This window comes from Peromyscus maniculatus, chromosome 18, assembly GCF_049852395.1.
Source record: "Peromyscus maniculatus bairdii isolate BWxNUB_F1_BW_parent chromosome 18, HU_Pman_BW_mat_3.1, whole genome shotgun sequence".
Lineage (NCBI taxonomy): Eukaryota > Metazoa > Chordata > Mammalia > Rodentia > Cricetidae > Peromyscus > Peromyscus maniculatus.
The window spans coordinates 41,861,308-41,885,109 of record NC_134869.1 but is presented as its reverse complement, the minus strand read 5'-3'; the positions used below and the strand labels follow the sequence as shown (position 1 = coordinate 41,885,109).

The following is a 23,802-nucleotide window of genomic DNA, read 5'->3' as shown; positions in this document are numbered from 1 at the left end:
ATCAGATCCCCTGGAACTGGAGCTGTGGATGGTTGTGAGCCACCATGTGGGCGCTGGTAATTGAACCCAGGTACTCTGCCAAGAGCAACAAGTGCTTTAAACCACTGAGCCATCTTCTAAGAATCTTTTTTCTTTTTCTTTTTTCAATGGGCATTGGTGTTTTGCTGTTGGAGCCCATTAGGTTTCCCAGCAGGACTGCATAAGAGGTTGATTGGACCATGGGGCCGGGTCCCAGGTCTTTGTGAGGGTCTAACCAGCAAGGGGGAGGTCTTTTGCCCCACCCCTTGGCATTGTTATAAACAGACCTTTGGAATAAAATTCTGGGCTGGTGGATAAGGATCCAGGTCCACCCGAGTCTACCTTGTGTTCTGTTTTGCCCCCACCCCCCATTTCTAACTAAGTTTCTTATCCCTCATTCCTTAAGAGTCCCTGAGGTAAATAATGGTGGGGGCTGGTTCCCCATATTTTGCCATGAAACTGGAGTTAGACAGCTGTGAGCTGCCATGTGGTTGCTGGGAATTGAACCCAGGTCCCCTGGAAGAGCATTCAGTGCTCTTAACTGCTGAGCCATCTCTTCAGCCCCCTTTTTTCTTTTGAATCTTTAGGTATGGATCCAGTTCAGAAACTAATATACAAATGAGTCCTAGGAAAATGCAAAAAAATATATTGCACAGTTCTTCCAACAGTTCAGACATGCCGTTCTTTCAGTCTCAGCGGTTCAAGAGATCCACAGACCACACCACTGCACACAAAAAGATAAGTCGCGCTGGGTAAGTTATCGATGTCTTTGAGCAGAACAGTTCACAAAACAAAAAAAGGTTATTTTCCAAATTGGTTGAGTGTCCATGAAAAGGTCAGAGAAAATGACGAGGTGCCAAGATGGGGAGGAGGGTACGTTAGGGGTCCATGAAATTTCATTAGGCCCTTTTGTCCCAATTTTTTGTTTCCGAGGCAGGGGTTCTCTGTGTAGCCCTGACTGTCCTGGAACTTGCTCTGCAGACCAGGCTGGCCTCGAACTCAGAGGTCTGTCCCCTCTGCCTCCCGAGCCCTGGGATTAAAGGGTGTGTGCCGCCCCCCCCCCCATGCCGCCCAGCTTCCTTTCAGTATCAGGCAGACAAATGGTAAAAACAAAACAACAGTCCAATGTACTTTCTTTTTTTCCTTTTTTACTTACATTAAATACATCGATAAATCAGCAGTTGCATTCTGTTACCACGATTGTTATGTTAGAAGGAGAGGGAAAGAAAGGCGAACCCTTTCTTAGGAAAAATAAAGGCAAAAAAAGATGACCCCTCCCCCTAAAAATTGATCAAAAGAAAAAAGGTAACAGGAGGGCAGGAGAGAACAACAAACACCCTCAAGCCCAACAGAGCTCCAACGAAGGCAGAAGAGCTGGTAGGAGAAGAGGGGCAGCAGCCAGGCCCCGGAGCTAAGGCCAATACTGTTCCTAAGAGAGGGAGGGAGGGAGGGAGGGAAAAGCCTAGGGAAATGGTTTCCCGGCCCCTAGGCACTAAAACATCTTCACTTTTGTCCCATGGAAAAACTGCAGAGAAGGAATTAAACTTCTACAAGCCACCCTAGATTCTCCACTTGTAAACAGGATACGCTTGGGTGCTTTGGGGATTAACAGGTTCAAGGAAAACAAAGTTGGAAACATGTGCTTCCGGGCCGTGAGAACTAAGGCTGCCCCTGGAAAAGGAAGAGAACTGAGGCCTAAGTGGAAGAACCTAAGCTGAGTCCTTGAGAATCCTGGCTTCATGGATTCCTCAGCTGCTCTGGAACAAAAGGCAGTCTGTAAGCCAAAGGACAGAAAGGTTCTAACTCTAGGTTACTGTGGTTCTTCTTTTCCTCTGAAAATTTTCCCAAAATTCTGGCTAACACACAAAAGAACTGAGTTCTCTCTTGCCTTGATGGCTTCCCACAGACACCCTAAAACACCTAACAAAGGATGCAGAGGCCAGGACTCAGGAAGGACCCAAGCCCTCTGATGACACAAGGCAGCGGTGAGGCACCTTCAAGTCTAGCTGCGCCTGTCAAAGAACAAGTGGCCTCTGTGGCAGGAGCCTAGTGGTACACGGATTAACTGAGGGGGAGGTGAAGGAGGAACTCAAGATACTAACAGAGAGGGAAGCAGGGCCATAGGAGACAGAACAGACCGCACAGTGAGAATCAGGACTAAGTATTTACAGGGAAGTAGAAAAGACATGGTAAGATACAGCAAGTCGAGTGTGAACCTGGGAAGATAGACCCCTCCCTCTGCCCGACCCTCTTCACTCCCCCACCACGGCCTTGCTAGACTGAGGCCGCTCCCCAGCTGCTCAGACAAACCTATACCCAGGAACAGACGCCCGAATCCGAGGAGGCTAGCAGTGCACACTGGGCTTCAGTCGCTGATACTGTTCTCTACAGTGCCTCCCAAACCTCATACATTGCAGATTACATTTAATTAAAAAGGTTGAAGGACAGGTAAATCAATCAAAACCCCCATAAAACATGTATCCGACTGAACTACCATCAATTAAAGTGCAAACGGCAGGGGCATGGCGTCTGGGGCGAAGGCCATCTCAAGGCCAGGGTGGGGAATGCCTATGTATAAACCAGAGGGTGGTATCAGAAACTGGTACCTCCTCCAGGTTGATCACAGCAGAGCGAGAGGTGCAGGCAACCAGTGAAGATTCTTTGGAGCACTCTGAGGTCCAGTCCCCACACTGGAGTGGGGGTGAGTGGGTGGGGAGGACTACCTAAGAGGCCAGGTGAGGAAAGACAGCCTTGGGACGAGTTCCAGAGCACAGAAGAACACTGCACCTCAACCTTGATCCAGTTAGCTGATACGCCTCCCAACGGTGCCTGCGAACTCGCCTCCCCAGTCTCACTCCTCCCCAGGGTCACCCTCCACAAGTCCAACTCACGGGTGCTGCAGTGTCTCACAGACAAGAAACTCCTACCAGATAAATAAAACAAAAAAAGAAATGTTTCCTTACCCCCCTGTCTGAGCCTTACTGTCCCCGCAGGGCCCCTAATGTAACTAAAATCACACCGTCTCCCTTCTCAGTCCCTGGGTTTCCTGCCATCATCTTGGGAAGAGGAGGAAACAGGATCAAGAACAGGGAGTGATGGAGGGGGAAGAGGTGGGAGACAGAAGCCTTCCCTGCAACACTGGGAAGAACAGGGCGGGCGGGGAGTAACAATGAGGAGGCCACTGTCTTGCACCTAGAATACGAAGTGAAGAAAGTTTGTTTTGGAAGGAAGGTCCTGGGGAGATCTGACCCCAAACCCCGGAGCAGGGCATAGTAGTGGCAACAGCTGCCCGGTGTTGGTTGCTGAAGCGTTAAAAAGTGCCATGACGGGGCTGCCAGGAGGCGGCCCTCGGGAGCCGGGGCTCAGTGTGCTGTTACCGTGGGGGCTGTGTGCTGAGGGTGGGGATGGAGAGGTTATGTTTTAGCTCTCGTGCTAACTCCACACGTGTCTGCTGCCAGCCCCCCTCAGTTGCTACAACACTGGCTCTTGTTCTGCGGGGACTGCTCGTGGAGGTCCACGCCCCGACTCCGGCCCGCCGCACCGCCCAGGTTCTGGGGTTCACTCTTCGGCAACTTCTTTGCTAAAATAAAGAGAATGGAACAGAGCATGGCAGAGTTTACTCATATATATGTTCCACCCCAAACAAAAAGACTACTGAGTGGGGCAAAGCAAGGTTAGAATAATCATCGGAAGAGGGCACAAGATTTGCAAACCTCAGTGGACACAGGAGCTAAGCTGCCACCAAAGGATGGAGGTTACAAAAGGACGCGGCGCTGTCTCTACAGCTGGAGATTCTCTTGTTGGATGGTGCTGGGGATCGAACTCACTGTTCTACCTCTGACCTTGGGTTCTCTTACTCTGTAGTCCAGATTAGCTTCAAACTCTTCATCTTCTGGTCTCAGCCTCCCAGATGGTAGGATTCAAGGTGTACAGTACCACACCACTTTTGTTTCTTGGTTTCTTTTTTATTCTATTTTGAATTATATGTATGTGTGTGAGTGGGTATGCGCACACGAACGCAGGCGCCCTCAGAGGTCAGAGCTGTCGTACCCTCTGGAGCTGGAGTGGTTTTGAGCTACCTGATGTGGGTGCCTGGAAACAATTGTGGGTCCTCTGCAAAAGCAGTATGTACTCTTAATCACTGAGCCATCTCTCCAGCCCACTTTTTTAAGCAAGGTCTCATATAGCCCAGATTGGTCTCACACTTGCCAAACATTCAAGGATGACCTGATCCTCTCGCCTCCATTTCCCAAGTTTTGTGATTATAGGTGTGCTTCACCCCGTCCTCACAATCTCCCTGCTTCACCCCGTCCTCACAATCTTCCTGCTTCACCCCGTCCTCACAACCTTCCTGCTTCACCCCGTCCTCACAATCTCCCTGCTTCACCCCGTCCTCACAACCTTCCTGCTTCACCCCGTCCTCACAACCTTCCTGCTTCACCCCGTCCTCACAACCTTCCTGTTCCAGCCACTGCCCCACCTGAGCTTGTACGCAGGACAGTTTGAAGAGTTTGTTTTGATTTGCCTTTTTTCTCCCTTTTTCTTTTGGTTTTTCAAGACAGGGTTTCTCTGGAACTTGCTCTGTAGCCCAGGCTGGCCTCCAACTCACAGAGATCCACCTGCCTCTGCCTCCCCAGTGCTGGGATTAAAGGTGTGCACCACCACTTCCCAGCTTTTCTTTTTTTCCTTTTGAGACAAGTCTCAACACATAGGCCTGGCTGGCCTAGTATTTTTCTATCTTTTTTCCTCTCTTCCTCTTTCTTTTTCTTTCCTTCCTTCCTTCCTTTTTTCCCCCTGAGATAGGGTCTCTCTGGCTGTCCTGGAATTAATTATATAGACCAGGCTGGCCTCAAACTCACAGAGATCAGCCTCTACCTCCTGAATGCAGGGATTAAAGGTGTGCACCACCATGCCCAGCTATGGCCTAGTACAGTGGTTCTCAATCTATAAGTAGAATATCAGATATTTACGTCATGATTCAAACATTAGCAAAATTACAGAACAAAGTAATTTTATGGCTGGGGTCACCACAACATGAGGAACTGTATTAAAGGGTCACAGCGTTAGGAAGATTGAGAACCCCTGGCCTAGTACTGATTATTAGTGCAGTTAGTTTCAGACTGTGGCAATCCTCCTGTTTTGGCCTCCCAAGTGCTGGATTACAAGAATGTATCACCATGCCCAGCTTTAGGTTTAAGTGTTTCTTGTTTTGCTTCTTTGCAGTGCTGGGTTACTAAACCTTGGGCCTTCCACCTCCCATGAAGTACTCGACCACCACACTACATCTCCAACCCCATCCCTATAGTAATTTATAAAAACACATTTAGATGAGGAGACAGGAAGACCTCAAACCACTCTGACCTTACCTATTGCCAGGAAGAGATCATTCACGTTCATAGCCGTCTTAGCGGAAGTCTCCATAAATAATAAGCTGTTGTCATCTGCATATGCCTGAGCCTCCTAAAAAGGGTGAAAGTAGTATTGCTTTTTTACTCTCCTGCGGCACTCTGGAGGGAATATTTTACCTTCTCTCCTCTTAATGCCCCTTTGTACCAGTTGGTCCCAGACCTGTAATATGGTAATTATTCCCTGAAAATAAACCCATGTCCACTAAGTTCAACAAAGAGATGTCAGGAATCTATTTGTGTACTCACGTTCAGATGTGTGCACATGCATGCATGTATAGGCCAGAGGTTAACTTTGGATATCTTCCTCAATTGCTTTTCATCTTATTTTTTAATTCAGTTTGTATGCATGTACATGTGTGCATGTGTTTGTACATACAGGCCTGAAGGCCGTGGTGTGCTGGTGGAGGTCAGAGTCAATGATGGAGGTGGTTCTCTCCTTCCACCTTTATGCAGATTCCAGGGATTGAACTCAGGTCTCCAGGCTTGCAACTTTACCTGCTAGACCTCTTACTAGTCCCCACCTTATTGTTTATTTATTTATTTATTTTTTAGATACAGAGTTTCTCTTGTAACAGCCCTGGCTGTCCTGGAACTTCTACAGACCAGGCTGGCCTCTGCCTCCTGAGTGCTGGGATTAAAGGCGTGTGTCACCACTGCCCAGCACCTTATTACTTAGATAATGTCTCTCACCGAACTTGAAAGTCACTGTTTTAGCCAGAGTAGCTGGCAGCAAGTCCCTGAGACACTCCAGTCTCCAATCCCCAGCACTGAGATTGCAGGCATGTGCTACCTTACCATGCCTTTCCCATGTGGGTCCTGGGAACCCCAAGTCCTCAGGCTTACCACACAGGTACTGCACAACCGGAACCACCTCCCCAGTACAAGAAATCTTAACTATGGAGAAGGGTGAACTGACTGGAATCTGGGTTATGGCATGAAAATAGTTTGTTACCTCAAATTTAACTGTTCCTTCCTTCCTGTTTTTACCCTGGTACCCTACAAGTGTTATTTCCTTACCCCTCTGATCTGCAATTTTCTTCTAACTCCTTTAAAGTCTCCTGGCTGCCATTATGGTCACAGTGATGATGTATCTAATTTGGTGTACAGTTAGGACTCGAGACAATGAGTGACTGACATGAGGTTTTCAGGAGACGGGTTTGGAAAAAGGAGGTCCCACCTCTAGAGCGAGAGTGTTAGGGAGGGGCTCTGGGCATCTTACTTCGTATTCCACCATGCGCTTGTTGGCGAGGTCGGCTTTGTTCCCCGCCAAGGCGATGACGATGCTGGGGCTGGCCTGCCGCTGCAGCTCCTTCACCCAGGTCTTTGCCCGGGCAAAGGTTTCCTAGGAAAACAGGAAGGAGAGAACAGCTGGAGTGAGTGCTGACCCACAGTCATCCCCTCAAAACCATCCTCCCTCATAATTTACTTCCTCGGGCTTAGTGCTTAGAAGCAGACTTGGTACTTTTATTTTGCTCTTTTAGAACCTGTGTCCTCCTCCCCACCTAATTTAGTTCCTGGAGACGCCCACTTACCTGATTAGTAATGTCATAAACCACAATTGCGGCCTGGGCACCCCTGTAGTACATGGGGGCCAGACTGTGGTACCGCTCCTGCCCAGCTGTGTCCCAGATCTCAAACTTGACTGTTGTGTCATCTAGACACACAGACTGGGTGAGGAAGGCCGCTGTGAAGAAGAAAACGAAGACGCTGTAAGTGGGAGGATGGATGGGAAGATCCTATTCCCCTTCAAATGATGTCTTCTCATTCTAAGACCAGGCCCCACCCAGGCCCGTCAATTATTTGTTCATTCATTCATTCAAGAAGGGTCTCAATAATAGTGCAGGCTCTTGGAACTCGTTAAGGCTGGCCTCGAAGTCAGAGACCCGCCCGCCTCCGCCTCCTCAGTGCTGGAGTTAAATACAAACAAAAGGGTCAGCAGTCAAGACACTGCTGCTCTCAGAGGACCCAGGTTCAATCCCAGCAACCACATGGCTCACAGCTGTCTCTGACTCCAGTCCACGGGACCAGACCCTCTCTTCTGTCCTCCACAGGCACTGCATGCATGTTACACATACATGAAAACGAAAGTTTTCCAGCCAAGGAACAGTAAGTACCATAAGTTGTGAAGGATAGAGAGTACACCTGTCACTGACATCAGTCATTCTTTGTTTTTCTTTTCTGAGACAGGGTTTCTCTGTATAACAGCTCTGGCTGTCCTGGAACTCACTTTGTAGACCAGGCTGGCTTCAACCTCACAGAGATCCCCCTGCCTCTGCCTCCTTAGGATTAAAGGTACATATCACCACCACTGGGCTTGTTCTAACTTTTTTGTTAGTTTTTGTTTTGTTTTTCCAGACAGGGTTTTTCTGTGTAACAGTCTTGGCTGTCCTAGAACTCACTTTGTGTAGACCAGGCTGGCCTTGAACTCACTGGGATCCACCTGCCTCTGCCTCCCAAATGCTGGGATTAAAGGCATGCGCCACCACTGCCCAGCTTATTCTAACCTTTTTTTTTTTTTTTTTGGTTTTTGGAGACAGGGTTTCTTTGTGTAGCTTTGCGCCTTTCCTGGACCTCACTCTGTAGCCCAGGCCGGCCTCGAACTCACAGAGATCTGCCTGACTCTGCCTCCCGAGTGCTGGGACTAAAGGCGTGCGCCACCACCGCCTGGCGGTATTCTAACCTTCTTAAGGGGCAAGAAATAATGAAGTGCTAGGCGGTGGCCCAGCACTTGGGGAGGCAGAGGCAGGAAGATCTCAGAGTTTAAGGACAGCCAGGGCTACATAAAGAAATGCTGTAATAAAAATAATAACTAAAAAAAAAGAATGAGAATATTTTCAGGGCATGACATACCTGTTTTTCTAGCGCTTGGGAAGTAGAGGGAGGAGGATCAGGAAAACAAGGTCATTCCTGGTCTGGGCTACATGATCCCTGCCTTAAACAAACAAACAAATCCACAAGACTTTAAAGCTCGAGGAGGATGGGCTAGGACAGCACACTTCCAAGGTGCAATCCTGTGGGGCTGGCTCTCTCCCTCCCCTTCCCATGGGTTCTGAGACTGAACTGCAGCCTCAGGCCAGCATAGCAAGCATCTTTACCTTGTGAGCTGTCTTGTTGGCCCATATCCCACTGCCCCCCACCCCCATAAAATGGCAATTTTTATTTCTTTTTAAAATAATCGCCACTTATTTGTGTATCTATGATGGGTATGTGCATGGGAATGCAGATGCCTACATAAATTAGAAGAGGCGTGGGATCCCCTGGAGTGGCCCACCTGATGATCCACACTGGGGATTCGAGCTTCTGAAAGAACAGCAAGCTCACTTAACCACTGGGCCATCTCTCCAGCATTCCCAGGAATATTTTTTAGAAACGGTTTTAATACAGACAAGGTTATTAAGTAAGAGTGCTAGTGCTTAAGGGCACACTAAGGTGGGTGTGGCTTATCAAGAGATCTATCCGATTACGGATTTGAAAATTTTGGTGGGACAGTCCTGGGGACTGAACATGAATCTATGCTTGCTATGTTCCTCGTCCTTTTTCTTCTCAGGGTCTTGTTTGTAATGAGGACTGATCTGGAACTCACTCTGTGACACATACAAGTTTTGATCTTGGATCCTCCTGCCTTAGCCTACCAAGGAGCTTAAATTACAGGCCTGTGTCAATAGGCCTAAGTGTTTTGTTTTTAAAGGCTTTATTTTAAATTATGTATATGTTTCTAAAATATCTGTTTTTATAAACTATACGTATTGTGTGGGCAGTGCTAGAGGTGCCAGATCCCTGGGGGCTGGAGTTACAGGTGGTTGTGAGCCACCTGAGGAGGCTTGCTCAGCCCAAACTTGGGTCTGTCCCTCCTACCCTCCAAACAAACGTGTGCTTTTAACTTCTCAGTCACCTCTCAAATCCCTGGGTGTCTGACACAGGTCTTGTTAGGTGGCCTCAGACTAACCGGAACGTGAAGTAGTCCCCTACCTTAGCTTCCAGAGTGTTCCCATGTCACCCTGATCTAATTTTAATCTCTCCTGATGTCACTCAATGGAACTTCACTGGCATTAAGATGATAGAGCCTGGCAGTGGTACCTTTAATCCCAGCACTCGGGAGGCAGAGGCAGGTACATCTCTGTGAGTTCGAGGCCAGCCTGGTCTATAAAGCGAGTTCCAGGACAGCCAGGGCTATTACACAGAGAAGCCCTGTCTTGAAAAACCAAAAACCAAAAAATATAAATAAAAATAAATGATAGGGAGGAGTAAGGCAGAAAATTTTCTTGATGTATAAAGATTATTTTTTCTAGAAAACTTTTTTTTCAGAAGTATGAACACACATATATCTAATTTTTGGCATTCTGACAATTTTTTTTCTTCTCTGAAACAGAATCTTACTCTGTGGTCCAGGCTGGCTGGACTTACTATGTAGTCCATGGGAGCATCTGCCTTTTCCATGTTTGCTACCTTTTTTCTTGGCACTAATTCAACATGTGGGGTGGGGTAGGAGAGTGTAGGGTGGAGAGATGGCTCAGGGGTCAAGAGTACTAGCTGCCCTTCCAGAGCATCGGGTTCAGTTCCTACCACCCACAGTACGGCCCACAACCACCTGTCATTCCAGTTCCAGGGGATCCAGACCCCTTCTGGCCCAGATGAGCACCAGTCACGAGTGGTGCACAGACACAGGAGCAGGCAAGACATCGTACACAAAAGAGGAAAATAAAATAAAAACTGCAACAAAAACCTCTTACAAGAACTACATCATTCCTTCCCTGGACAAGTGTCCTGGACCTGTTGCAGGATTATGTAAAAAGGTAAAAGCAGCTGGGGAGTGGCGGAGGTGCACACCTTTAGTCCCAGCACTCGGGAAGCAGAGCAGGTGGATCTCTGAGTTCGAGGCCAGCCTGGTCTACAAAGAGTTCCAGGATAGTCAAGACTACACTGGGAAAAAAGAGAAAAGGTACAAAGCCAGGCAATATCCCTGGCCTTTACCCTCCGGCAGCAACCTCCCTGTCTTGGTCTCTTGCGAAGTATGATTAGAGGCACTAGCTACCAGGCCCAGCTTTTATTTGTGATTTATTTTGATTGATTGATTTATTTTGAGGCAGGGTCTCTCTACATAGCCTATACATATATGTACATAGTACATAACTATACTTACTATATAGTCCAGGCTGGCCTCAAACACACAGAGATCTGTTTACTTCTGCCTCCTGAGTGCTGGAATTAAAGGCGTGCGCCACCATGCTTGGCCTGATTTTTCTTTTCTTTTTTTTAAATTGTGACAGGGCCTCATGCAGGCCAGGCTGGCCTCAAACTCTGTATCGTTAAGGACGGTCTTGAACACCTGATCTTCCTGCAGGGTTTCCATTTCTGGGATAACAAATGGTACTGAGAGCCGATTCCACAATCAAGTTCTGGATGTTCCTTTCACCCCGCTAAGGACTGAACTCACCTCCAATGGTACTTTCCTGGTACTCGTGGAACTGCCCTTTGACAAAACGTAACACCAGGCTAGATTTCCCCACTGCAGACTCTCCCAGCAGGACCAATTTGAACTGGCATATTTTGCTGGCCTGGGGCTGCCCATTGGGCCTGGCTGTACTTCTGCTAGTCATAGCCAGGTTATCGGTAGGGCAGGGTGGAGGGAGGGGTGCCACAAAGCGGCAGAGGGGGAGGGGAGGGGAGGGGCTTCCAGGCTCCAGCAGTCCTGTAGGGAAGAAGTGGATAACATTAGACACAGGACCCGAGTCTGCAGCCAGTTTTCCCCTTTAGCAAGTTTTTTTTTTTTTTTTTTTTTTTTTTTTTTTGAGCTGAGAATCGAACCCAGGGCCTTGTGCTTGCTAAGCAAGCTCTCTACCACTGAGCTAAATCCCCAGGCGCAAGTTTTGTTTTTCGAGACAGGGTTTCTCTGTGTGACCCTGGCTGTTCTGGAGCTCACAGAGATCCGCCTGCCTCTGCCTCCTGAGTGCTGGGATCAAAGATGTGCACCACCACAGCCCAGCTTTTTTGTTTTGTTTAATGAAATGGTCTAAAAACTTTGGTCTGTAGCCCAGGTTGGCTTTGGAACAATTTTCCTGCCTCAGTCTCTCAAGTTCTGTGAATAGAGGCATGACCCACCATACTCAACAGGCTTTCTAGATAGCTCTGGTGACCTGAACTCCTTCCTGATCCTTCTGCCTTCACCTCCCCTTAAGTGCTACAATTGCAGGCCCACATGCACCCTATGCCCAGCTTGTTTTGGTTTTCTGATACAGGATCTCACTGCATAGTACCGGCTGGCCTGGAGCTCACTGTTCTGTAGACCAGGCTGCTCTTGAAATTACTGTGATCTCCCTGCTCTTCTTCAGGGTGTTGCGACCACAGGTGTGCCAAGTCACTTTTCAGAACAAGAACAGAATCTCTTCATTTCCTTGTTCCTAGAGCTTGGTCTGGCAATTATCCAACACCAAAAGGTCACTCACACTTCTGATGAGGTCCGAGACAGCTGACATTCAGTGGTAGGGTGGTGGACAGCAAAACAAGACCTGCTTTGGGCGAGTGTGGTGATGTCTATCTGTAATCCCAGCGTTTGGGAGGCAGAGGCAGGAGGATCACGAAACGCGACAAACTGCGTCTACAATAAAGACTGCCCCACCGGAGTCTAACAGACAAGGGAGCTGAAGCGGCAACTGAAAAGATTTTTAATTCCCCACCATGTCTTCAAATTTTTTCTCTGAGTCACAGCAAATTCAAACTTTAGTCGGCCTGTCCAACCACAGGTACACCAGACACCCAGTATGCTATGGGCGTCTTTTTCTTTTCCTCTTCTTTTTTTGTTGGTTCTGGGGATACAAGCTGGACAAGTAATTTACTGCTGAGCTATACCCCACTTCAGTTTTCTTAGCTAGGATCTCACTATATAGTTAGTGTGGTGCTTATTATGTAGCCTAGGCTGGCCTCATCTACAGGAATTCAGGTGTGGACCACCATACCTTGATCTTTTTTCTGATATCTTGATTCTATGCCTGTATATATATATAACATTTACACATATACTAATTATTAGTATATTCCTGCAGAGCATCCAAGATATGAAAAAGATACATAGAAATAAAGGGGAAGGGTAAAAAGGAAGTCAGCAGAGGATGAATGACAAATCACTGTGACCCTGTGTAGACTACTCTACACCACCAGTCCTAGTAATCCTGACACAGTATCATTAAAAGATTTCTAAATCGACAGCACCGTGGTGCACACCTTTAATCCCAGCACTCAGGAGGCAGAGGCAGGTGGATCTCTGTGAGTTCGAGGCCAGCCTGGTCTACAAACAGAGTTCCAGGACAGCCAGAGCTGTTACACAGAGAAACCCTGTCTCCAAAAACAAAACAACAGCAACAGCAACAACAACAAAAGCTTTTAAATCACTCGTGGTGTGTGTGTGGCGGTCAGAAGACAATTTGCAGGAGTTTGTTCTCTCCTTCTACCACATGGGTTCCAGGGACTGAACAGGGTTGCCTGGCTTTAACAGGAGTCTTTACCTGCTAAGCCATCCTGCTGCCCTCCTCATGCCCCACTCTTCTAGAGACTCATACTCTGGCTGGGTGTGGTGTCGCACATCTGAAAGGCAGAGGCCAGCCTGGTCTACACGGCAAGTTCCAGATTAACCTGGCTTCCACATGTACGTGTGGGTGTACCTACATACATGGACACACACAATTAATTATCCCAAGAAATCTGAAAACTATGACGGCAAACCAGAACTAATTTGCTTCTTAACCAACTGTGCAGTCTGTCTCGAACTGTGGGCTGTACACCATTAGTGATCTTGAAATCTGAGGGGCGGAATGGAGTTCTCTCTGGCCAGCCTATAGCTATCATTGTTATTGAAGCAATTTTAGATGCCATTTAGATGAGAACTGAATACAGAGGCTCCCGGGGGCAGAAGATTCCTCAACCTTGCTTCTGTAATAGAGCAATCACTAAGGTAAAAAACAACCCGGCACGGCACGTAAAGTCGGGCCGTTGTCACGGGGTGAGTCCGAGCCGTTTGTTCTGCTGTGACTCAAGCCACCGAGACTTCAGTTTCCCACCTAGGCTTCTGAACCTCAGTTTATCTAGTAAGTGTGTTTGGGGAGGGGAAGACCGGTGAAAATAACCAAGAATGAATATGCTTTAATTTCCAGAGTTCTACAAACATTTGAGAAATCTGTGTTGGGTGAGGTAGCAAATGGCTGCAATCCCAGAACTTGGGAGGTGAAGGCAAGAGGAGTCAAGATCACTGTCAGCTACATAAGGAATTTGAGTTTGAGGCCTGCCTTGGCAACAAGTGATCCTGCCTCAAAAAGATAAAATAAAAGTATTTTTTAAAAAGGTATCTGAGAATGAATTATTTCTAAAAACATCTTTCTGTGGTACATATTCAATACCTTCTAGGAAGAGAGAAGGAACTATATGTCTAAATTTCAAAACAGATGGCAAGAGCCAGAGATATGGCTCAGTGGGGAAAAGCCTTAGTGACCTGAGTCCAATCCTCGGAACCCACAGTGGAAGGAGAGAATGGACCCAAAAGTTGTCTCTGATCTCTATTTGTGAGCCATGGCACTCTCTCTCACACACATTATACACATGCACACCCTCACACAGTAATAAATAAAATAAAAATGAAATTGTATGGTGAAGTGGCTCAGTGGGCCCTCGTCCATAAGCCTGACAAACAAAAGCTTGATCCCTGCAACCCATGTGGCAGAGAGAACCAACTCCCACAAGTTGCCGTGACCTACATGCACTTGTACATGTATACACACACACACACACACACACACACACATCTAATAAAAAAATTAAAAATACATAAAGCAATGACACGTATATTTCAAGAGCAGTCTAGGTGACCTCCGTCTCTCTCTCTGTCGTGCACGTGCATACACACACACACACACACACACACACACACACACACACACGAAGTTTCTAGTCATTCCCTCATACTTTATCAATTTCAGAGCATATGATCCAAGGGGAAGAACATTAAGCCTCAATGTTTCTTTTGTAAACTATGAAAGCACGGCACTAAGACAGAGTGAATTCTTACAGCAGGCGCACGGGGGAGAGTGAGAATCCTGAGAACACTTGGGTCACCGAGTCCTTGTTATCCCAGAGATTGAAGTCAAGCAATAGCTCACAGGTCACCAAACTTTCTTGCCTCTAAGCAACCTTGGGTGGTTGGAGATTAATAACTACTAGGTTAGAAAAGACTACCTCTCACTTCAATATGTGACCTCAGCAATCTGTAACTGAGGGGCAACCCAATCTATAAACCATCATTAATCTCATCATGATTATAAAAACATCATTTTTAAATGCAATAACTAGTCTCAAAGATCAGAAGAACAGACATGTAAGATTCAAGCTCAGCATGATCACGCATGCCTGTGATCCTAGGATTTGGGAGTCTGAGGCAAGAGAATGAGACCGAGGCTAGCCTAGACTACATAGACTACCCTGTGTGACGGAGATGGCTTAGCAGTTAGCACTGGTTGCTCTTCCTGAGGACCCAGGCTTGATTCCCAGCACCTACACTGTGGCTCTGTAACTCTAGTCTAGGGAATCCAACACCCTCCTCTGGCCTCTGAGGGCACTGTATATATGGAGTACAAAGACATACATGCAGACAGAATACCCACACATCAAATAAAAATAAAGGTTAAGTTTTTAATTAAAACCTAAGACAACCAAACTTTCGGGGCTGCAGAGGTGGTTCTGCAGTTAAGGGTATGTACTGATCTTCAAGAGGATCCAAGTTCAGTTCTTAGCACCCATGCTGGTGGCTCACAACTACTGGTAACTCCAGTTTCGGGTGATGCAATGTCCCTAGCCTCCATGGACACCTGTACACAATTGCGTGCATGCATGCGTGCTTGCGTGTCCCCTTTCCCACACTCCAGTGCTGGAATTAAAGGTATGCACCACCAGGTCTGGCTTTTTTTTTTTTTTTTTTAAAGATTTTCTTTTTATTTTGTGTTCAATGTTTTGCCTGTATGTATGTATGTATGTATGTATACCATATGTATTCCTGGTACCTTTGGAAGCCAGAAATAGGCATCAGATCCTCCAGAACTAGAGTTACGGATGACTGTGAGGTTGGAACTGAACCTGGGTCCTCTGCTCAGAACCGCTGAGCTATCTCCTCCCCTATTTATTCTGAGTGGGGATCTTATTATGCAGCCCAAGCTGCCCTGCCTGACTCCTGAGTTCAGGGATTACAGGCCTGCGACATCATTCTCAGTTGTGTGGGGTTTTTTTTGGGGGGTGGGGAGTGGGCTAAGAGTCGACAATGGGCAGATGATCCACTTAAAGGCAAAGAAAAAAGAAGTAACAGTGTTCTGGCTGTAAAGAATCATCCATCAACCTCCAGGGTTGATTGGCTGTGGCTGGAGAGGTGGGTGTCACCTTCCTCCTTCACAGTTAGAACAAGGTCCTGGAGAGAGGGCTGTTCTCCAGTCAAGGGTATCACATGCTGCCTGCTAAGATCTACAAACACGTCCAAGGGTAGACGAGGTCACCCACAGCAAAGCAGCAGGTGCCTCACCTTCACCACCTTCCAACCTGAGGCCACTTTCCATGCAGAGCAGAAGCAACCAAGTTTAACTTCCTCAGAAGTGCAGCTGAGGGCCTACAGGGTCAAGCAGACGATCCCCGGCAGTCAGGACAGTGACAGGAGGATGCTGAGAGTTCAGGGCCAATCAGGGCTACACAATGAGTGAGAATCTGTCTAAAAAAACAAACAACAAAGCCGAGTACATCAGTGCCTATCTGTTATCCCAACACGCAGGAGGCAGAGGCAAGAGGATCGTAAATTCAAAGTCAGGCAGGGTGTGGTGGCATCCATCTTTAATTCCAGCACAGGTGAGTCAGAGACAGGTGGATCTCTGTGAATTCCAGGCCAGCCAAGGCTACATAGTGAGATCTTGTCTGAAAAAATAAAAAATACAAATTGACAGCCAACCCGGTCTCCTGAGTTCTAGCCTAGGCAGGGTTACATGGAAAGACCAAAAGAACAGGCAGCTCCACAGACAGGAGGGGCATATGAAACATCCCTTAACTTGGGAGGATTGGGGTCTGTCCACAGGCCACCACCGGGCAGTGACACGATGATGTAACAGGAAAAGTTTCTTAGCCTGCCAGTCCCAACTAGACCAAGACTGCATTCCTCAGGTCCCCTTGACTTGCTTCAACTTAGCGGAATTACACTAAGTATGTAAAACGTCTAGAGGTCTAGCATCTCTCGATAAACAAGAGTTCCCAGTACATGGCCACCACACTCTGCTCAGTCTGAAATGACAGCCTTGTAAGGCCAGTCACCCAGATAAGAGCCAATCCATACTTCAGACAGTCTGCCTCTACTTTAGAAGTCAGGACATCGAGGCTCGTAAAGTAAGTCAATCTGTCAGGCGTTAAGTATAGCCAGATAGGCTGGGCAGTGGTGGCTGACATCTTCAATCCTAGTACTCAGGAGGCAGAAGCAGGCAGATCTCTGTGAGTTCCAGGGCAGCCAGAACTGTTATAAAAAGAAACCATCTCTAAAGAAATTCAAGTATAGCCAGCTAAACAGTATTTCTCCCCCTTATACCACTATACTTTTTCCTTTCTTTTTTTCCCCAACTTATTTTATTTTTTTTGAGAGACTGGCTGTGGCTGTGTATCTTAGGTTGGTCTTCAACTCAAAATCCATCTGTTAGCTGGGCAGTGGCCTTTAATCCCAGCACTCAGGAGACAGAGGCAGGCAGAATATATCTCTGTGAGTTTGAAGCCAGCCCAGTCTACAGAGTGAGTTCCAGGACAGCCAGGGCTACACAGAGAGACCCTGTCTGGAATAAAACAACAGAAAAATCCACCTGCTTTTGCCTTCTATGTGCTGGGATTACAGACATGTACCACTCAACTTGGCCTTCCTTTACTGTATTTTGTTTTTAAACATTTTTGGAGACAAGACAGTCTTATACTTGTGGTGATACCCTGGTCTCAGCTGCCCAGACGCTGGGATTATGATGTAAACCACTACACCCAGCTCTACTGCACTTTCTGTCGATGCTGAAGACAGGCTGGCATGGAAATCACTCTGTAGTTGTCGAGGTGGCTCAGTGGTTAAGGCAGTGACTGATGATCTAGAGGACCTGGGTTCAATTCCCAGGCCATCTAGTGTCTGATCATGCCAGGATTAAAAAAAAAAAAAAAAAGGAAAGAAATCACTTTGTAGCCCAGGCTGGCTTCAAATTGAGATTTGCCTGCCTCTGCCTCCCAAGTGCTGGGATTAAAGTTACCCCCACACCAGCTCTACTGAACCTGTACACAAGCATGCATGGTGACCAGAGGGTGACCTGAGACTCTCCTCCTGCACTGTCCATCTGGTTTTTTGAAATAGGGTCTCTTGCTGGCTTACCAGTTAGGCTAGGTTAGATGGATGGCCAGTGAGCCTCAGGACCTTCCTATGTCTACACCTCTCCAGTGCTGGGATTACAAGTGTGTGCCAGTTTTTTTTTTCTTTTTTTTACATGAGTTTTAAGGATCAAAATTAAGTCTTCAGAAGTCCCAACCCCTCCACTGTACTTCTCAAGGAATCAGGAAATGCTTAGCTTGAAGAGGGTACCAAAATACAAATATGAGCGTACACTGGATAGAGCTTCTGCCTCAGTTCAGCTTCAGGAAGTGCTGGCTCTGGAACTGAAAACACATTAGGAAAGCAGGCTTTCCCTAGATCTAGTCTCACACTGTTCCCACAGGATGACCACTCCTCCTCTGTGTCAGCCCTGCCTGGACAGGGACACCGGCAATCTGTGGGACCTGGTGAGCTTTTCCAAAGGAAGATGGGACAGAAGCCAACAGACGCCTTCATTTCTTTTCCAACCTGGTTTAGACCCAAATCACCAAAATCTTGAACTGAGATTTGCACTACTTAGCTCAGCCCTTTAATTCTGCTGGTTAGTATTACCCCGTGAGTCACTGGCTCAAGAGCTCTGCCTCCTCCATGTCCCCCTGTACTCCTCCAAAAGGCAAAGAGCATGCTTATCGCCTATCAGCATGGTAGTGCTAACTCCCTATTATTGACCTGGGAAAGATTAGAATGCCATTCCTTAATCTGTCTGCTTAGCAAAACCCAAACTTATAAGGTTGAGTACAAACATCCACCTGTGAAACTGCATAATTATCTTCTTACTACAGCAAAACTCATTCTTGCTCTACAGTCCCAAAGAAAAGCTAATTAAGACCAAGACTGAGAGGCCAGAGAGATGGCTGAGCACTAGACCTCTTGCTGAGGACCTGGGTTCTTACAAGTATACTCCAGTTGTAAGGAGCAGACAACCTATTTTGACCTACAGAGGCACCAGGTAGGCTTGTATATACATATACACATGTAGGTATAACACCCATTCACATAAAATAAAAATAAATGAATTTCTAAAAAGGTTAGGTCTGCCTAGGTAGTAAATTTAAAACCAGTGTGGGCAACCTAGTGGGACCATGTCTCAGAGTAAAAAGTTAAAAAAAAATAAAAAAGTAAAACTAAGAGCTGGAAATATAGCTCAGTGATAGAGAGCTTGGTCAGCATGCTGCATTTTACTGTGTTAATTCTTTACTGTTTTTACATACACAAATACATGTATATACATGGTGATAATATATACAACATACACATAAGTATGTATATATTCACACTTTTTTTTTTTTTTTTTTTTTTTGGTTTTTCGAGACAGGGTTTCTCTGCGTAGCTTTGTGCCTTTCCTGGGACTCACTTGGTAGCCCAGGCTGGCCTCGAACTCACAGAGATCCACCTGGCTCTGCCTCCTGAGTGTTGGGATTAAAGGCGTGTGCCACCACCGTCCGGCCATATTTTTTAAAAAGGAAGATCAAAATTGTATTTCTTTAAAAAAAAATCTTTTAAACATTTGTTGTGCATGTGTGCACACATGTGTGTGTGTTTGAATGCCACAGTACGTTTGTGGAGGTCAGAGGACAACTTCTGGGAGTTGATTTTTCTCCTCTGTGGGTTCTGGGACTCAAACTTGCCTCATTAAGCTTAGTGACAAATCCTTCACCTGCCGGGCCATCTCCCTGCCAGCAACACTGCATTTCTATTACAGAGTTATATCTGTTTGCGCTGCTAAATCACTAACTTCTCAAACAGTGGAATTTTTTTTAATTATGTAATCATAAATCTTCAGGGCAGTAGTAGTTGTTCATTAAGTGCTCCTGAAATTAAGGCCAAAGTAACCCTTCCCAATCAACTCCTCCCCTTCAGTGGCACCGGGTAGATTTTAGTTCAGTTTAGGGAGTTTCTGACAGGCTTCAGACACAGTCCTCCTCTTAGGTGCTTTGTGACTGCCCCAAGATGCTGTTGTAGTTCTTACGGGCTGACTGCTTTTCCTGTCACTTGTTACTATGTCTCGAAAGGCCTAATCACACCCACTGTGACTCTGTAACACGAAGGCAAACCCTAGGCCCTAAAAACAAAACTCTCCGAGGTTTTTAAAAAAGCTTTGGGTCATTATACCTGTGTTTACCCCTATGCCTGAGAAACAAGTTTAGAAACGAAAGTCATACCACCATACAGCCAGGTACCCACAACTCCTAAACCAAAGCTACATTCCAGCCCAGAAGTCTACTTTACTCATCTGGGCGGCTCCTTTTTCAGTAACTATTCAGTAAATGACTAAATCTTCCCTGAAACATTCTTGGGAAGCAGGAGATGATTATGTGTGGCTCTAGAGCATCCTTCCTGCCAGACGGCCACTGCATTTCCTTACTTGAAGTTCACTGTTTCACACGTCAGTTATGCTTGGCTTCACACATGCTGGGCAAGCTATACCACTGACTGCTCCCCCCGAAACGCCTTAGGATTAGGAAGTCGGTGTCCCATGCCTCTCCTACCCATCTGCGCTTCCTTCTCAGAAGGCAAATTGATAACAACACATCCAGACAAGCACACCACCAAGGGGTAATCCCTGTGCTGCAGCAAAGAGAAGATATGGGGCATGTCAGGGGCAACGAGAAAAAGCCCTCATCTCCACACACATTCTAACTCCAGGTCTGTGTTTGAAATTCTGCATTGCTGAGTCCACTCTTTAGCTCCCTAAATATGCAGAAGCCATTGGAAAATAATTTTTTTTTTTTTTTTTTTTTTTTGGTTTTTTTTCGAGACAGGGTTTCTCTGTGTAGCTTTGCGCCTTTCCTGGAGCTCACTTGGTAGCCCAGGCTGGCCTCGAACTCACAGAGATCCGCCTGGCTCTGCCTCCCGAGTGCTGGGATTAAAGGCGTGCGCCACCACCGCCCGGCGGAAAATAATTATTTTAAGTCATTATGAATTATCTACATCTTAAGTTTGAACGATTCCTGATACAACCTTTATTCTTATTCTCTCTGTATCCAGGATCTGGTAAATGTTAATCCTACATTCTACCACTAGGCTATAATCCTAGGACCCAGATTTTAAAAAAATCTTTTGGGCAGTAGTGACAGTGCTGTGTAGCTTGGCCTGGCCTTGAACTCAGGACCCTGCTTTAGCCTCCTGAATGCTGGAATCAAAGGCAAGTACCACCATGCCCAGCTTTCCGATCTTTTCCTGAAAGAAGTTTCTAAGGGGAGGGGGGGCACAACAATCCCACAGAGGGACACACAGAATAGGTCAGGATATGATCCGGGTTTAAAGATGGTAAAGATTAGAGGATGAATACACAGACACACAACCCAGCAGTTTTCTCCAGGACTGGCTGTGTAGGTGAGAAAAGTTTTGCTGGACACTGTAAAATTAGCACATTAGATGGCTTCAAAAGGTCGAAAGAGTCAACTTGAATTAATAAGGTAGAAGTATGAAAAGTCTCCTGTACTTCTAAATTTGGAGGAAACCCAATTTAAAATTCAGAGACATATGGGAATTTCTTGGGTCACTGTAACAAGCCGGGTACAAGATCCTCTTCCAAAACCATCACTCTGATAAGGAAGAAACAGTCACATACTGTGAAAATTTGGGCGTTTCAGATTCTTCACTCTGATAGACATGCTAGTAACTGTCCCAAACAAAGTGATTTCCTTAATGTTTCCTTCCTGCCCATTAAAAAGTTTTGTTCGTGTATTCGGGCAGTTTATAGGCTACCCAGTGCATGACTGTGTGAGTGTGTACTGAAGAAGGCAAATGATAACTCGGAGACAGCTCTATGCTTGTTCTGAATTTGATAGACGATAAAAGAGTATCACCCAAGAGGAGAATACTGTGGAATGACAGAACAGAATTTAGGAAAAAAAAAATCCATCTTTGCTGGCACATCCCTCAACAGAAAGGTTAGTCCTATTTAATATCTCTAACCGTCCTAAATGAAATGTTATGTGTGAAAAGACTCGGATTTTATTTCTGTAGAGCTTAAACATTTTATAATATGTATATATTACTTTGGTAATTAAGAAATGTAGTGATACAAGCTGGAGAGATGGCTCAGTGGTTAAGGGCACTGGCTGCTCTTGCAGAGGACCTGGGTTCTAGGTTCCCAGCGCTCACATGGCAGCTCACAATTGTCTGTAACTCCAGTTCCAGGGGATCCAATATCTTTTCTGACCTCTGAGGGCTCCTGAATCCATATGGTGCACATACATACACATAAAATTAAATATAACTTTATATTAAATATAAATATGTAAAATGTATTTTATATGTAAATATAGCAATAAATGCAGTGATAAATAGCATTAGTATAGAAAAGAAAGAGGAGGTAGGCCCCTAAGGGAGAAACCAACAGGGTCTGATGATATATGGGAAACTGACAGGTCCAGTAAACCTCCCCCTTCTCATATATATATATATATATATATATATATATATATATATATATATTCGCATATGTGTGTATGTGTATAGATATATCTAATCTATACACACACACACACACACACACACACACACACACGTAATAAATTTTAAAGCCATCTTCATTCTCTATAATCCTTCTGTCCTATACCTCAGAGTTCGACCTAACTAGCTAATCACACAAAAGTGCCTCCTGAAGAAGTGGACAAGGGAAAAGGATGCCAACTTTCTGGGAGGGAACTTCTCAACTCTTCCCCAAATCCCCGTAGGGATATCACCTCACAGGTCCAGGCCTGGAGACCTCCATTAACTGCCTAGGAAATGCCCAAGCATTTCACAGAAACTTCAAAGAAGTTTCAACAAACATGGTCCATGTTTTCGGTGGCTGGGGGTCGCTAAACCTCTTTCCATGCAGATGACAGAGTCCCCCAATTTTATGGAAGAGTTAAGAATAGTCAACCCAGACCAGATTATGGAGTGGGAAAGACTGGACAAAGCACCCCCAAATTCTTAGTTCTTTCTCAGTACATGCAATACAAAAAAAAACTACCAACCAACCAAACAAAAAGCAAGCTGCAGTCAAGACCAGCTATGAGGCCTGGGCCAACTAAAGTTGTTGCAGGGGTGCTGAACCTGGAACCACGGAGAACATGGTTTTACCTTTGTCTTCATTCCTACCCCTCGAGTACCCCAAAACTTCAAACCACCACATCTAAGAGTAGGGAACTCCAGGACGCAGGGCCATGCCCCCCCATCGTTCCAGAAGTTCCCATAACCGATACCAGGCCCTGCCTGCCTCTACTTCCCTCTACTGCGACCTCGCTCAGCAATGCATTCCTCATCGACTCAGGCTCTCCCTCCACCGAGACCAAACCGGAGCAGCCCCCAGTTCCCTCTCCCACAGCCGCCCTCCCCGCAAAGAATGCCTCCCGCCCCGACGCCCCGACCGCCCGACCCTGGCCGTCTCCGGAGACCCCGCCTCGGCTACCCTCGGGGCTGGGCGTCGCGCTGACCCCTCCACACCTCCTGCCAAACGGGCTCTGCCCGCCCTCGCCGGCGGGGCCCCGGGCCCCAGCTCCTCCCTCCGCACCGCGGGGCTCCGAGGGGCCAGCAAGGCCGGCCCGGGTCCTCGCCGGCTGCGGGTGCCCGCGCCCGGCCGCCTCCCCGACTAGGCGGCTCGGCTCCCAGCCCTGCCGATCACCTCCTCAGCGCCCCCACTAGGCCTGCCGGGGCCGCCCCGTCTGCCCGCTCCAGGGGGCTCTCCGGCCCCGGCTCCGGCCCGCCCCGCCCGTGCTGCAGGCCCCGGCTGCGCTCCTCTCCGGACCGCCTCCGCCTCTGCCCTCGCGGGCTCCATCAGCTCGGTACCTGGGGCTCCGTCTCCCCCGTCGGGCCCAAGCCTGTGTGGAACAGACAAACAGCTGCGGCTCAACCAAACCTCCTGCCCCCTGCTCCTCCTCCGCCGCCGCCTCCTCCGGGCCGGGGCGAGGGCTCCAGCCAATCGCAAGATCACCCGCCTCCCGTGGAGGGTGGGCCGTGTGCGCGCCCGGCCGCCAATCTTCGGGA

The 23,802-nt window shown here is 47.1% G+C and overlaps 1 protein-coding gene across 2 annotated transcripts; it reads right to left on the bottom strand.

Moving 5' to 3' along the window:
• Window positions 1–1,146: 1,146 nt before the first annotated feature.
• On the bottom strand, window positions 1,147–23,754 carry Rab5b (RAB5B, member RAS oncogene family). Of its 2 annotated transcripts, none has more exons than XM_006987325.4 (6): window positions 23,605–23,754; window positions 10,861–11,115; window positions 6,959–7,110; window positions 6,646–6,768; window positions 5,385–5,478; window positions 1,147–3,598 (listed from the first exon to the last, which is right to left on the bottom strand). In XM_006987325.4, the coding sequence occupies exons 2-6, from the start codon at window positions 11,021–11,023 to the stop codon at window positions 3,483–3,485; spliced, it is 648 nt and encodes a 215-aa protein (XP_006987387.1). In that variant the 5' UTR covers window positions 11,024–11,115; window positions 23,605–23,754; the 3' UTR covers window positions 1,147–3,482. The 2 variants fall into 2 exon arrangements, with proteins under 2 accessions (XP_006987387.1, XP_076410084.1); XM_076553969.1 differs by lacking the exon at window positions 23,605–23,754 and adding an exon at window positions 23,441–23,515.
• Between the last annotated feature and the right edge of the window lie 48 nt (window positions 23,755–23,802).